Source organism: Oryctolagus cuniculus, chromosome 11 (genome assembly GCF_964237555.1).
Source record: "Oryctolagus cuniculus chromosome 11, mOryCun1.1, whole genome shotgun sequence".
Taxonomy (NCBI): domain Eukaryota; kingdom Metazoa; phylum Chordata; class Mammalia; order Lagomorpha; family Leporidae; genus Oryctolagus; species Oryctolagus cuniculus.
Genome location: NC_091442.1, coordinates 25,464,174 through 25,480,081, shown reverse-complemented (window position 1 = coordinate 25,480,081; position 15,908 = coordinate 25,464,174). Strand labels below are relative to the sequence as shown.

The following is a 15,908-nucleotide window of genomic DNA, read 5'->3' as shown; positions in this document are numbered from 1 at the left end:
GCTCTTATTTCTGCGCGCTGTTTGGTTTAATAGGTTTGTCTGCTCCTTCACTGAAATTGTACTGCTTTAGTTGTTGTAGCAACCTAATGCATTGGAACATCTGGTACACCAAGTCTCAGCCCGCTAATCGTCCTCAGACTTTCCTTGGCAGGAGAGCAGGCTGGTTAAATTCTCGGGGCTTGGGCTCAGCCACTGCGAGCTGTGGAGCTCTGCTTCCTCATCTGCATGGCGCCGGTAGCAACAGTGTTTACTGAAGAGGATGTGATGAGTAGCAAGTGCTCCAGCTGGGGCCTGGCCCCCGCTGTGTCAGGAAACAGCAGATCCTTGTCCTGAAAACGATATGTCTGTTTTTCCAGTTGAACTTTAGGATCATTTTGTCATCGAATCCCCCTGCGATCTTTACTGAGGTGACATTTGCTTGGGGGCTAATTAACACCCAGGTTACAGGCAAGCCCTGACCTCCACTGGTCCAAGACTTCACATTCCCCAGTGGTTTTACTCTTCGTCTTATAAAACCTGGACATTTTAGGTTAACTTATTTCCAGGTGGTGCATTATTTTTATGGCTCTTGTGAATGGTATCCTTTATCTGCCATTATTTCTTTTTTGTTTGAAAATTTTTGTTTATTTTTATTTTATTTTATAGAGATCTTCCACCTGCTGGTTCACTCCTCAAATGACCACAGTGGCTGGGGCTGGGCCAGGCTGAAGCTACTAGCATGGAACTCAATTTAGGTGTCCCACCGGGGTGGCAGGGACTCCAGGACTTGAACCACCACCTGCTGCCTCCTAGGGTGAGCATTAGCAGGAAGCCAGATCAGAAGCAAAGGAGCTGGCACTCAAACTAGGCACTCTGATGTGGGATGCAGGAGTCCCAAGCAGTGTCGTAACAGCTGCACAAAACACCCCAACTCTAGCATTATTTTCTTTTAAAAGATTTATTTACTTGAAAGGCAGAGTAATACAGAGGGAAAGGGAGAGACAGAGATTGATCATCCATCCACTGGTTCACTCCCCAAGTGGCTTCAATGGCTGGGACTGGGTCAGGCCAAAGCCAGAAGCCAGGAGCCAGGAGCTTCTTCTGAGTCTCCCTTGTCCTGATACAGGGGCCCAAGCACTAGGGCCATCTTCAGCTGCTTCCCAGGCACAATAGCAGGGAGCTGGATCTGAAGTGCAGCAGTCGGGACTCAAACTGGTGTCTAATATAGGATGCGGCATCACAAGCAGAGGCTTTACACACTGCACCATGCTGACCCCAACCAGCATTATTTTCTAATGAGATTATTATTAGAACATAAAATGTTAGTTTTGAACAGTGATTTTGCATCCAAACTAACTATAACTGCTGGGTTGAGAATATTCTCTCCCCTCTGCAGGGCCAGCTTCGAGACATCCGTCTCAGCTCTGACAGTGCCCCAGCTTTCTCCCTACTAGGGTGCTACTGCATTGGCTCTATCACTTGTAATCCATCCACATAACACAAGGACTGTGTAGAACTGGGCACGGCACCGGGCCTGCATCCCAGCAGGCCAGTGAATAAACTAGCAATACTGGACCTCACCTGGCTGACAGTGTAACTGGGAGCAGACAGCAACGTCATCACCAACGTTGCATTTTTCCTCGTTACATTTTGAAAGCAGCAGTGGGTACTGTGGAGGTGTGAGCACATCAGGAAACCCTTGCTGAAGAAATGGCATCCAGGAGGCATCAGGCAGTTCTGTAGTCCCTTCCTGCTCTCCCTCCCACTTTGCAGACCAGCCTCAGCACCCGGTCCTACTTGAATGAATCCATTTCGCAAATACTGATGAACACCTGCTCTGCACCGGCCCCTATTCTGTTGGGTCTGGGGCCACAGGGTTGAGTAAGAGCCAATATCTAAGCTTAAATCAGAGCTCTGTTTACTCTTGGTTGCAGGAGGCATTCCTTGCTCCTTAGCTGAGGATCCACCTGGCCCACCCTCCAACTTTGTTTCCTGCTGCAGCCCCACTGGACTGTTGGCTTCTTCCCAACTGAACATACTTGCATTTTGTTTTTAAAGATTTATTTATTTATTTGAAAAGCAGAGTTAGGGAGGGAGGGAGGAAGAAGCAGAGAGATCCTCCATCTGCTGGTTCACTCTCCAAAATGGCTGCCAACAGCTGAAGCTGGGCTGGGCCAAAACCAGGAGCCAGGAGCTTCTTCCAGTTTGCCCATGTGGCTGCAGGGACCCAAGGGCTTTGGGCCATCTTCTGCTGGTTTCCCAGGTGCATTAGCAGGGACCTGGATCAGAAGTGGAGCAGCTGGGACTAGAACCAGTGCCCATATGGGGTGCCAGCACCACAAGCAGCAGCTTCACCTGCCATGCCATAACACCAGCTGCATACTTGCACCTCAAACACACATCAAGGCTGCCCACGTCGTACTCAGCTGTTGCTGCTACCCAGAATTCCTTGAGCCACTCCTGTTTCTTCAGGCTTTTGAGGCCCAGCTAAAGTATCACCTCCTCTATGAAGTCTGCCTTCTCAGAGTTTATTGTTGCTTCGTGTACAAAAAGCTTGAAGATTATAGGTCTTAAAAATGTGTGTAGCTATTTGTTCCCATTAGAGTCAGTGGTCGTATCTTCGTGACACAATGGGTCCCTTAGGAACTGCAGTTAAAAGATCAGAGAAATGCAACATCACAATTAAAGGGGTAGAAGGAGAAGGCAGATGAAGGGGTACTGAGAGCAGAGGCTCTGACTGTGCACTTCCCGGGGGGCAGAACAGCGGGGCGGCAGAGGGTGAGCTCTGCAAGGCTGGGCTGGTGGGGTTTGAATTCTAGCTTTGGCATACATGAACTCTGCAAACTGGGACAAGCGGTTTACTTCTCTAGGCCTCAGAAAAAAAGGAGTACTACTAACAGCCACTAGGGTTTCTAGGAATTGGCTTCTGAGGGGCTGGAAACAAAATGAAACGTTTCATAGAACTGGGTGTTAAGTCTCCTAGAAAGGGGCCCATTGCTGCTTAACAGACGCCACACAAGGTAAAAATCACCCAGAAGGCAGGCATTATGTCTCTAATCAATTGCTGTGTTAAGAAATCCTTTCAAAACCCAGTGACTTAAAACATTGATTATCCCAGCATTCCTGTGGGTCTGGAATCCAGCTTATCTGGGGGTTCTGGCTCTGGGTCTTTCATCCGGTTGCAGTCAAGATGTTGGCCAAGGCTGACGTGATCTGAAGGCTGTGGCTACTGTCACGCATGCACACATAAGGCGGCCTGAGCACAGTGGCTGGCTTCCCCCAGAGCTTGTGACCCGAGAACAAGGTATGGCTACAGTGTCCTCTAAGATTTATTTATTTACTTGAAAGTCACAGTTACACAAAGAGAGAAGGGGGGGAGGGAGGGAGGTGTTTCATCCACTGGTTTACTCTAACTGGCTGCAATGGCTGGAGCTGCACTGATCCGAAGCCAGGAGCCTTCTCCGGGTCTCCCATGCAGGTGCAAGGGCCCAAGGATTTGGACTGTCTTCTACTGCTGTCCCAGCCCAGAGCAGAGAGCTGGATTAGAAATGGAGCATCTGGAACTCGAACCGGTGCCCATATGGGAAGCTGGCACCGCAGGCGGCAGCTTTACCTGCTACGTCACAGCACTGGCCTGCTATTTCTAAGATTTATTTATCAGAAAGTTAGAAAAAGAGAGGACAAGACAAAGAAGGAGAAAGAGCCTCCATTCATTGGTTCACTCCCCAAATGCCCACAACAGCCAGGGTTTCCATCCAAGTTTCCCAAGTCAGTGGCAGGGACCCGAGATGTTCTGCTGTTTTCCCAGGCACATCAGCAGGGAGCGGGATGGGAAGCGGGGCAGCTGGGGCTTGAGCCAGCGCTCTCACACGGGATGGCTCAAGCCACTGTGCCACAACACTAGCCCTCTGCAGTGTCTTTTCTTATTTATTAATTTGACAGGCAGAGTTAGACAGTGAGAAAGAGAAAGGTCTTCCTTTTCCGTTGGTTCATCCCCAAAATGGCCGCTATGGCCAGCACGTTGAAGCCAGCGCACTGCGCCGATCCGAAGCCAGGAGCCAGGTGCTTCCTTCCTGGTCTCCCATGTGGGTGCAGGGCCCAAGCACTTGGGCCATCCTCCACTGCCTGCCCAGGCCACAGCAGAGAGCCGGACTGGAAGAGGAGCAACTGGGACTAGAACCCAGGATGCTGGCGCCACAGGCAGAGGATTAGCCTAGTGAGCCGCGGCACCAGCCTGCAGTGTCTTTTCTGACCTATCCTCAAGCCACACATGGTCATTTCTATACATCCTATTGGTAATGCAGTTTAGCCCTATCCACAGTGGGAGGAGACTAAAAAGGATGTGACTTGTCAGGAGGCAGGAATCATGGGGTGCCATTTTGGAGACAGCTGCCACAATGCCTTGGAGGGACTTTGGCACAAGGGGTTTTGGGTTTAAACGTTGACTCCAGCAACAGCTCTGTAATTGAAGTGTCTGCATATTACTGGCCCTCTCATTTATCTTCCTCATCTTGCCCAGTGGCTGTGATAGTCAAGAGTTAAGGCCTGGGGGCCAGCATTGTGGCACAAAGGATTAAGCCAATGCACCAGCATCCCCTAAGGGCAACAGTTCAAGTCCTGGCTGCTCCACTTCCCATGCAGCTCCCTGCTAATGCACCTGGGAAAGCAGAAGATGGCAGTTCAAGTCCTGGCTGCTCCACTTCCCATGCAGCTCCCTGCTAATGCACCTGGGAAAGCAGAAGATGGCTCAAGTGCTTGGGCCCCTGCCACCAACGTGGGAGACCCAGATGAGGCTTCTGGCTTCAACCTGGCCCAGCCCTGGCTATTATGGGCATTTTGGGAGTGAAAAACCAGCAAATAGAAGATCTCTCTCTGGTTGTCTTTCAAATACAACAAAAATATTTAAAATTCCCTCTTCCTTGAGGGGGACCAGTCTTAAAAACAAACAAAAAAAGGAATACAGTGCAAAAAACCCATGGGGCCAGCATTGTGGTGTAGTGGGTTAAGCTGCCGCCTGTATCACCAGCATCCCAAACTGGGGCTGGTTCAAGTCCTGGTTGCTCTATTTCTGATCCAGCTCCCTGCTAATGCACCTGGGAAAGCAGTATAAGATGGCCCAAGTGCTTGTGCCCTTGCCATGCACATGGAAGAACCAGATGAACCGCCTGGCTTCAGCCTGGCCCAGCCGAGGGCCACAGTGGCCATTTAAGGAGGGAACCAGCAGTTGAAAGACCAATCTCTCCCTCCTGTTTTCCCTCTCTCTGTAACTCTGTCAAAATAAATTTAAAAATCCTTAAAAACAAAAGAGTGGCAAAGTTTCCTCCAGGGCTTGGTTCACTGAAGTGAAAAATAAAGTACTTTTTATACTTTGGACACAGACTTCTCATAGGCCAAGAGAGCTGGTGTTTAATGAGTGTCTACTGTGTGCTAGGTACTTTACAAAGATCCCATGTACTCCCATTGCCATCCTTTGAACTTGCTGTGTACCCTGTGGCCCAAATGCTGGCACTGAGTCAATGGTTGTTTTCATAACTTGCTGAGGGCCACACAGCCGGAGAAAGACTGCAGAGATTCAAACCCAGGTATGCCGGAGTCCAAAGTCTGTAGTGATGTGTTATTTCATGGTGAGGTTTGAGGGGTTTGTGTCATTTTGGGTGTCTGCTGGCAGTGTGTTATGTTGCTTGGATTCCTGAACGTCTGCTTTGCTCATAACTGAAGTTTGAAAACAGTGATTCATCCCCAACTGGGTAGGGCTCAGTATCAGCCCTGTTTATCTTACAGTGCCCCATGGCACCTGTGTTGATTTCCCAAGATATCTGTAATAAAAGCACTGTGATAAGAACAGAGAAATACACACCAAAAAATATACAGGTCTGTGTTCTGGTGCTTCTGGCAAGAAAATGAACTCATGACTCTCATTAACTTAGAAGCACAACTTTTAAGATTTAAGGACTAACGCCAGCTTTTAACAGACATCTTCTACAGTTCTCGGAGCGTGCTCTTTGCACTCAGCTAAGATGTCATTAGTTTCTGTTTGACTCTGCAAGGGCAGAGACTTTAAAATATTCTCGTCTGGATTTCCCCATGGATTGACCAAACGGTGAGAGCCAGGCCGGCTTTGCTGAAAGAAAGGCATTTCCACAGTGCGACAGCAGCTTGCTGCTGCTCTGAGAAGTTGTCATAGATTTAGGGACTTAACACAACATTCCTTTGTACCTCACACTTCCTGTGTGCAGTGTGGCCGGCTGGCCCTCAGCTCTGAGCGCCACAGGGCTGAAATCCAGGTGTCTGCGTTCTTTCTTGGAGACTCTGGGGGCAAAATCTGCTTCCTCACGCATTCAGGTTGCCAGAATTCCGTTGTCTCCATTCCCCTGTAGCACCGAGAAGCTCTTGGCCCCTGGCTTCACGTGGCCCAGCTCTGGCTGGTTCAGCCATCTGGGGAGGGAGCCCGCAGATGCAAGATCTCTTTCTTTCTGTCTCCTCCTCTCTCTCTCTTGCAAGTAAATCCTTTTTTTTTTTTTTTTTTTTTTTGGAAAAACAAGAAACCAGCAACAGTGGATTGAGTTCCTGTCAAACTTCTGCCTTCCTCTTCTGCTTTTAAGGATCCTGTGATTAAACTGGGCCCTATTTTAAGATCCTGAATTCATCGGCAGAGTCCCCTCTGCCATGGAATAGAATGGGTCCCCAGGTTCCAGGGAGCAGGGCTTGGATGCTGAGGAGGCAAGAGAACACTATCTGCCCACCACAGTGCCTATACGAAGTCTGCATATCTTAGAGTGAATCTTCTTTACTTACTCCTTGGAAGTCAGAGGGGCAGGAAGCTGCTCTATGACACTTGAGGGGCAGGCCTCTGGCCCAGGAGTTAAGACTCCTGTCAGGAGGCCCGCGTCCCATACGGGAAGGCCTGTGTTCAGTGGTCAGCCCTGTCCCACACCGGAAGGCCTGCGTTCAGTGGTCAGCCGCGTCCCACACCGGAAGGCCTGCGTTCAGTGGTCAGCTGCGTCCCACACAGGAAGGCCTGCGTTCAGTGGTCAGCTGCGTCACACACGGGAAGGCCTGAGTTCAGTTAGTCAGCTCTACCTCAGAGTCCAGTCCCTGCTGACGTGCAGCCTGGGAGGCAGCAGGTTGGCTCAAGAACCTGGGGAATACAGACCAAGTTCTCAGCTCGGGGCTTTGGCCTGGCCCAGTCCTGGCTGTTGTCAGCGTTTTGGAAATGAACCAGCAGATGAGAGTGCACTCTCTGCCCATCTTAAAAAAACCAAAAACCAGACGTTTGAAACAGGCCAAATGACTTGTCTTAGACTACTTTGTCAACTGTGAATCGAAACAGCCTTGGTACAAAATTGAGTCAGGTGGTTTGGAGGGGAGGGCTGTTCCTTCTCCCTCCCTCATGAGGTGAAGTTAGAAGATCTAAAGCATTTGGGGCCTGTGTCGTGGCGTAGCGGGGTAACCCACTGCCTGCGCCTCCAGCATCCCACGTGGGGACCGTTCTGGCTCCCAGCTGCTCCACTTCCAATCCAGCCCCCTACAAACACACCTGGGAAAGCAGCAGAAAATAGCAGAGTGGGATGGAATTCCAGGCTTCTGGCTTGGCCCAGGCCCAGCCCCAGCTGTTGCAGCCACTTAGGGAGTGAACCAGCAAGTGGAAGGCTCTACCCCTTCTCTGTGAATTCTTTCAAATAAATTAAAAAAAAATCCTCAAAATAACAGTGCCTTATTGCTTCTTCTACTCTCTGCTCACTCGCAGGGCCCTGTTTGCTGGCCACTGAGAGGCTTCTGTGTGGCCAGTGTTAGGGCAGGACCACTGTAGCCCTCGGGGTTAGCGGGAGGGCTGCATGGTCACGGTCTCCCGCCAGCCCTGGCCCTCTCCCGCCGGCCAACAGGACAGAGTGGAGGGTGTGTTTCCTCAGCCAGAAACACTTTTCAAAGGCAGCGCCCACCTTGCTTTCACAAGTCTTCTTTTAAAGAGCTGGCCATTAATTCAATTCAGAACTGATTCAAGAAAAGCAGCTGGACACTGGTAAACAAATAACCACAGAGAGCCTGTGTGCCGCAGAGCGCTGCAGCTCATCGCGCCCAGGCTCAGTGAGGCTGGTACTCGGCCCGCAGCCGCTCGGTTGGTAGGCACAGCTGCCATTTATTGAACATTTGCTCGGTGCTAGCCAGGAGCCAAATCACATGGACCCAACGATGTGAAGGCCCCCCTGCCATCTCCCAGGTGTTTTACGTTCACTTTACTCCCACTGACGCTGTGAGATACTAGACTAATGCAAATCAGAAAACTCAGGCTCGGGGAGGCGGAGCCCCTCGCCGGGCCGCAGGCCCTGAGCTCTCTCCAGGGTACTTACTGCCTCTAAAAAGGCCACTCAGGCGCCTACCGGTCAGCGAGGTCCCGGCGTCCAGCACCTGGCGCTCTGCGCTGTGGGTGCGGCCCCCGCCGACAGCGGCGCGGAAGCCCGGCAGGAAACGGACACCTGGCTGGGCCCGCCAATCCTGGGGCAACCGTTTCACCGCTATGAGTGTCTTTTCTCATTATTATGCGGCTCTGAGTCATTTAGGGGCGGACCAAAAGGGAAAGTCCTGCCTCTCGTCACCTACGAGAAATGTGGGTGAGCGGGAGCTGCCGGCCCTCGGTCCCCACCCTCACCGGCTCGCCGGCCCCACCGCGAAAAGCGCCGAACGGGTTAAGCGTGGTAGGGGGCGACCAGCCACCGCCCCTTCCCAGCATCACCTCCCAGAATCCCTCGGGGCCCAGCCAGTTCCCGCACCTCGCGAGACTCCGCCCAGTCCCTTCCCCGAACGACTGCTCGGCTCCCCCGCCCCCCCGTTGCTTACCGAGCTCTGCGCGAAGCGGGGGACGGAAGGGGGAGGGCGGAAAAGATGGCCTCGGGGCATGCCGGGAACTGTGGTCCGAGGCCTTCGCGCAGCCATACCCTTCCGGAGCGGGGGAGGCCAGGGAGGCTGCCGGGACTACGACTCCCAGCCGCCCTTTCGGTTTGTTTTTGTTCAAAAAAAAAAAACCCCACACTCCCCCTCCTCACTCTTCACACACACTCTCACACACCCACGGCGGACACGCACGCACCCGGGCGCCGAAGAGAAAGCCGCGCCGCGCCATCCCGCCCCGCCGCCAGTCCTGTCTCCGTCCCTCAGCAGAGCGGGAAACCGGAGGCCGGAGCCGTGACCTCTGACCCCGTGGTTATGCGGAGCCGCCGCATTCCTTAGCGATCGCGGGGCTGTTGCCGCCGCCGCCGTGGGTGACTGACGCAGCGCGGGCGCGTGGAGCCGCCGCCGCCCCTCCCCCACCGCCGCCCTCGCGCCGGGTCTCGCGCCAGCCGGTCCCCAAGCACCCGCTCCGTCTCCCCGGCCGCACCCGAGTCCTCGCGCGCCGCCGCCGCCGCCGCCGCCACGCGCCCCCCGCCGCCGCCGCCGGCCCAGCCCCGCGCCGCCGCCGCCCCAGCCCGCCCCGCCCGGAGGTCCCGCGTGGAGCCGCCGCCGCCGGGGAGGAGGAGGAGGATGAAGGACAAACAGAAGAGGAAGAAGGAGCGCACGTGGGCCGAGGCCGCGCGCCTGGTGAGGCAGGCAGCCGCCGGGGCTCCGTGGGGGGCGTGGGGGGTGGGCTGTCCGCGCACCCCCCGCTGGGCGGGGGAGGGGTGAGGCCCTGCCCACCGCGCGAGGGGGCGGGGCCGCCCTTGCCGTAGGAACCGGACGACACCCCCACCCCACCCCCGGTGCGGGCGTCGGGTGGGGAGCGGTCCCCCGCCGGGACGGGCTGTGGCGCCTTTTTCTGCACGCCCCCCCTGAATTCCTGCGGAGGGGCGAGCTGGCGGGCGGCTCCTCCCCCTCCGGGCGGCGGGGCCCCAGCCTCCCCTCCCCCACCGCGGGCAGCGTCTGGGGGTCTGCGGAAGAAGCGCCGTTAATTCGCCCGGGGGAGTTAGGTTTCGGGAAGGGGCAGAAGCCCCTCCTCCGCTTCCTGGGGGGTAGGCGGGGTTGGCGTGGTTGGGTCCGGGGGTCGGAAAATGCCCCCCGTTTCAAGGACGCCAGTGGCATTGTGAGCCCGCCTGGGCTAAGCCAGGTTTGTGGAGGCCAGCGAGGGTTTCACTCGGTACTCGAACCCTGCGCGCTGGTTCTCAAACTTGAGCGGCCCCGGGGGAGGTGTCGGGAGCGTGAGAATCTCCCCGTGCGCGGCTTCCCGGGGACTGCGGGCAGGTGGGCCGCGGGCCGCTGGAGGAGCCCTGGCCGGAGCGTGCGTCTTCAGAGGCTCCTAGCCGAGCCTGAGTGCACTTTGCAGGGAATGGGTGTTGCACAAAGACGCGGTGTCCCTGTTTGGAGATGCTGCACAGGCGGGAGTAACGGGAGTCCTGGAGCTGCCCGGGGAGGGGCGCTGTGAATTTCCAGTCGGGGGACTTCCGAGTGAAATGTCTTCCTTTTGGATTTGCACCCTCGAGGCCCAGACGCCTGGAGACATGTTACAGAGTCTCGCAGATGACAGTAGTTAGAGATGTCACTTCCCCGGAACTGGCACGGAGTGCCGTCTGGGCGCAGATAGGGTACGTGGCTGTTGACACCTGTAGTTTATCCTGATTGCCATAATTTACTTTTAATGAGTGAAACCCAGCCTTCCAATTTATCTTCTTACTGAAAGTGAGTTTCTGCCTCACGTCAATAATTAAATAACAATGTGCGTCGTTGGAGGTTGATAGAAATCGAGAGAACACCTTTTTCTTTCCTGGGAGTCTGTAAAACTCAGTTATTGATTTACCAGAAGTGGAGCTGTTTGGGCTACAGGAGGATTTTCACTGGTGCTCCTGTTACCCTGCCTGGGCTGCAAGGCACAAGGGACACAAACAGTAGGTGTGTAGATGCCGAAGTTCTGCACTTCAGTTTTGGGTTGAGCTCTTAAATGATTTTTCCAGAGCCAATAGAAATTGGAACCTATGGCTGTTTTCAGAATCTTGGAAATTTCAGGATTTCTCCAGTGTTGTTTCATCTGGAAACGCATCAGCTCTCAAAGGGAGGAGGGAGCCCAAAGGAGGTGTTCTCTTTCCCTCCAGGTTGAGTTTTGAGTGTTCATTGAAACTTGAGTTCTGTTAGGAGGGTGTTTATGGCTCTGGGCACCCAAAGGAAATTTGCTTGCCAGAGTTTTACTTGTGAGGTTGGGGAAAGTACCTTTAAATCCTGTGTTGTTTATGCCCTGACAGTTCTAAAGTCTGTTTGTCTCAAAGCTCTGTTGGCTCTTTCTAGTTAAGAGACTTCAAAAGCTTGAGATCCACTGTTTGGTCAAACCTCTTAGGTTCTTCATTTACTGTGATCTGAACTCAAGTATCATGGTTGCTGTTTCTGTTTTATCATTGGCTCAACTTCAGAAGTGATTGCTGTTTTTCTTTGGCTTTGCATTTAAAAAGTAGTAATATGAATAGGAATCACTCTGCAGTGCAGTTAGGTGGAACAGAACTTGCAGGAGTGTAGTGTATAGTTTTGCAGGTCTTTTATGTGTTTTTTTTTTCTTTTGTTTCAGAATTTTCCATCCCTTCTGATAGAACTGTTTGGGAGGTGTGGGAAAATTTTAGGCTTCTATTAAAAAAAAAAAAAAAAGGCAAAGCTGCAACAGTGCTGGAGAGTGTCCTGAGCTTGCCCAGGACAGAACTGCTTGCTAGTGGGGTAAGCCGCAGCCGGCAGGTGATCAGAGCCCTGGAACGGTTACTGCTCTGCTCTCTGGACAAGTGAATTTGAAGAACGCGCGATAGGCATCATGTGCATTTGCCTGGAGCAGTTTCACATTGCTCCTGACCTCACTCCGTTGGTGATGGGAGTGATATTGGGAACCTTTTTAAAAACTGTTTTGGTATAAGAAGAAAAAATTGTGGAGAATTTCAGTAATGTATCCCCCAGGAGATTGGTTTCTGCAGATGTTAATCTTATTGAGAAGGAGGTGATCTTTCAGACATTTTGTCGTTCAGTATTTGTTGCCTTTTCTAGGTGTAAGAAGTAGTCTTCGGGTAGTGGGATGGTTATAAATCCCCCTGCTTATTACGACCAATTTACTGGGGAGAAATAGCTGAGAGGATTTCCCTTTAAATAGAGTCCCCTTAAATGGATTCTCCCTGGCTTTGAGGAACTCTTCATTGCTGCTTTATCTTTCACTTTGATTCATGACTGACCATTCTTACATCAAACATTTTTTCCCTTTGAAGTAGAAGAGATACTTTTTTCTTTTCTTAAAATGTACAGTGTAGCAAGACAAGCCAGGAATAGAACACTGTTGAATTGTTCTCCTACTGAAAGCTGGAGGCATATGCAGTTTTAATAAAGTGAATACTTTCTATCTTTTGATGTAACTTCCCTTTAGAGATTTTGTTTCCTGTCTGTCTTAGATTCTCAGGCTCTTCCTGACTGCAGTTTAAAATAACTGGTTGCTGATTTTTCAGTCTTGGGGAAAAAAAAAACTATTCTGCAAAAATTTGAAAGCTCAGCTCACACTTAATTAGTTTCAAAGAAGTGCTCTCTGGTCACAGGGAACATTGGTAGCTCATAGCCGGTTTATTGTAGGTTTATTCAAGCCAGCACTGCCAGTCTTGGCACTTAGCTAGCTTCTTGGAAGAAAGAGATGGATACAGTTTGCCTGAGAATTTACCTTCTTTTGGAGACAGGGCCACACATCCAAACAGCAGTTTATATGAGCAGCGTTATCACTGATGTGTGAGTGGTAGACAGTACTTGCTCCTGCCTAGCGACCAGTAAATGACTCCTTCCTCCTGTCACTTTCAAGGGTCTTGGTTTGGAAGATACTTAACGTGTGGTAGGGTAGCGAGGTCTCTGAAGAGAAGACCTGTGACTCAGCCTAGCAGATCAGGGAAGGCTTCCTGGAGGAAATGTGCTTTCTGAGATGAGTCTTGAAGGGTAAGTAGGAGTTAGGCCTTTCACGGAGGCATCAGCAGGAGCTAGTGACAAGGCATGGCAAGAGAATGTGTGAAGTGTGGGAGTTGGGTAGGACCACAAGTAAGTGGCTGCTGGAACACACAGTTAATGGAGTCAGTGAGGCAGTCGGGTAGACAGGCAGGAGATGCGATTCCAGCCCAGTGGATGCCTCCTTGGTGCCAGGTACTGTAGGATTTAGTTACGTTGTCTCTAATCTGGAAGACACCTGGGAGAGGATGGGAACAGTGTTCAGGCATAAAGGTACTTTAGTGGAATGATGTGGGGAAGATCTAGTGTGGCCCCCGTGCAAGGAGAGCATGCAGAAGTATGAAGCATTTCATATCCCCCCCCGCCCCCCCAAATGCCAAACAAACCAGGAACCTTGACTCAGGTTAGATGCATAACTTGGCCTAGTTTATAAGGCCAGATTTTGAATCCAGGCCTGTTGAGGTCTAAAGCTAGGGCTTTACTCGTGGTCCCATGGACTGTGGAAACTTTAGCACCTGTTTTTTTGTGACTGGGGAGCTGTTAAAGGATTTTAAATTAGGAGACTGATGAATGCATGTTTGCTTTATTGGGGTGACCTCAGGCTGCCGCATCTGTGTTCCGTGAGACTAGGGATTTGGTCTTGTTTATTACAGACCCCTGGAATCAAGCCTTGTGCAGAGTAGGTGTTCCATGTATTTGTTGAATGAAGGTTGACAGCAGAGTAGGAATGGATTTGAGGAAAGCAGGGCTATTAGGAGATTGTTGTATTGGGTCAGGTATGATGGGTACAGGTGAAAGTGAAGGATTATGCCTGTATTTCTTTCTTTCTTGTTAAAGATATGTTTTATTTATTTTAAAGGAGTGACAGAGAAGGACAGACAGATCTTCCATCATAGGTTCATCCCCCAAATGGCTGTGATGGTTGGGGCTGGGCCAAGCCAAAGCCAGGAGCCTCAGACTCCATCTGGGCCTCCCATGTAGGGGTCCACGTACTTGGGCCATCCTCTGCTGCTTTCCCAGGCACGTTAGCAAAGAGCTGGATTGGAAGCAGGGCAGCTGGGACTCAAACCAGCACTGTAGTATTGGATGCCGGCATTGTAAGTGGTGGCTTAACCCACTGTGCCACAGTGATGGCTCCATGATGCCTGTATTTCTAAATTAGGTGATCAGATGGAAAATTTAGGAAGGTAGGGAATTCATGAAGAAGAGTGATCTGGAGGGAAGATGAAGTAGAGTTGCTGGCAAGATGAATTAAAAATAGAAAATCAGGGGCCGGTGCCATGGCACAGTAGGTTAATCCTCCGCCTGCAGTGCCGGCATCCCACATCAGCGCCAGTTTGAATCCCGGCTGCTTCTCTTCTAATACAGCTCTCTGCTATGGCCTGGGAAAGCAGTAGAAGATGGCCCAATCCCTTGGGCCCCTGCACCCATGTGGGAAGACCAAGAACAAGCTCCTGGCTCCTGGCTTCAGATGGGCACAGCTCCGGCTGTTGCAGCCATTTGGGGAGTGAACCAATGGAAGGAAGACCCCTCTCTCTCTGCCTCTCCCTCTCACTATCTGTAACTTTCTCAAATAAATAAATAAAATCTTTTAAAAAAGGAAAAGAATAGAAAATCAAGGGGAGTTTTCCAATGCAGTAGTGAATACTTGAGGGGCTGGCACTGTGGCGTGGTAGACTTAAGCCTCCATCTGCGGCCCCAGCATCCCATGTGGGCGTCATTTCGTGTCCGCTTCCCATTCAGCCCTCTGCTTATGGCTTGGGAAAGCAGTGGAAAATGACCCAGGTGGTTGTGCCCCTGCACTGGCATGGGAGACTCAGAAGAAGCTCCTGACTTTGGATCGGCCCGGTTCTGGCCATTGCTGCCATCTAGGGAGTGAACCAGTGGATGGAAGACTTGTCTCTCTTTCTGGAACTCTACTTCTCAAATAAATAAGTCTTAAAAAAAAAAAAAAATGAATATTTGAATCTGAAGCTTTGGAAGAAGTCAAGGCTAGAGGTAAGGATTTGAGAGTTGGGGCAGGTGCTGTGGTGTAGAGGGTAAAACTGCCACCTGCAGTGCCAGCATCCCATATGGGTGCCGATTCGAGTCCCGGCAGCTTTACTTCCGATACAGCTCTCTGCTGTGGCCTGGGAAAGCAGTGGAAGATGGCCCAAGTCCTTGGGCCCCTGCACCCGTGTGGGAGACCCAGAAGAAGCTCCTGGCTTCTGGCTTCCTATCAGTGAAGCTTGGGCCCTAGCGGCCACCTGGGGAGTGAACCAGCAGATGGAAGACCTCTCTCTCTACCTCTACTTCTACTTCTACCTCTTCCTCTACCTCTACCTCTTCTTCTTTGTATGTGTAACTCTTTCAAGTAAATAAGTAAATTAAAAAAAAAAAAGATTTGAGAGTTATCTGAACTTAGGCGGTAGTTGAAATTACGAGAGATCGTAGATGATATTACTCAAGAATAATGGAAAAATTGGAGCGGTTGAGAATTGGACTGGGGAGAATAGGAGTTTTATTTTGCTATCTGCTTCCCCAGACCTTGACTTCCTTTAGTGCCAAGGGCTTGTGTCCTTCCATCGCGAGTACCTTCCTAACTGTCTGGTCCGACTCCTTGCTGTACATTTTATCAGTGACAGATGAGTTGGTGTTCATGGTAGTTAACTGTGAGGTGTTGTCTCGATGTGGAGTAACTTAAGCAGCTGCAGAGGTAGAGAGAGTGCAAAGATGTCAGACTGTCTTCACTCCTTTAGCAGAGTAACATTTTTAAAATAGCTTTTTAAAGTAAGAGAGCTGCAGGTGCTCACTAAGAAAATACTGCTGTGACTTAGAGATGCTGCTGACATAAACGGGACATCCTCTTCTCGTGGTTTTGCCTTCAAGTTGCATAGACTCATAGTATCATATTGCTGAATGGCAAAATGTACTGTGGCAGTTAACACCAGAATTTTACAACTCAGTGGCAAAAAGTACTATAAAAATATGGGTCCTAGTCCAGCTTCCCTGGGAAAGAAAGCCTGAATGCCCTGTTGCCTTAT

The 15,908-nt window shown here is 51.3% G+C and overlaps 1 protein-coding gene and 1 long non-coding RNA gene across 13 annotated transcripts in view; one reads left to right on the top strand and one right to left on the bottom strand.

Moving 5' to 3' along the window:
- Positions 1-2,023: 2,023 nt before the first annotated feature.
- Positions 2,024-8,949, bottom strand: LOC127490962 (uncharacterized). Its single transcript, XR_011379948.1, has 2 exons — positions 8,815-8,949; positions 2,024-8,573 (listed from the first exon to the last, which is right to left on the bottom strand). It is a non-coding gene; the product is annotated as an uncharacterized lncRNA (long non-coding RNA).
- A 63-nt stretch (positions 8,950-9,012) lies between these two features.
- ASXL1 (ASXL transcriptional regulator 1) overlaps positions 9,013-15,908 on the top strand; it is a 68,692-nt gene continuing 61,796 nt past the window's right edge. For 3 of the 12 annotated variants that reach the window (XM_051845106.2, XM_051845114.2, XM_051845104.2), the window contains exon 1: positions 9,044-9,552. In XM_051845106.2, coding sequence (XP_051701066.1) covers positions 9,496-9,552 — 57 coding nt within the window. In that variant the 5' untranslated portion in view covers positions 9,044-9,495. The other 9 variants (XM_051845111.2, XM_051845112.2, XM_051845116.2 and 6 more) reach the window with 9 other exon arrangements.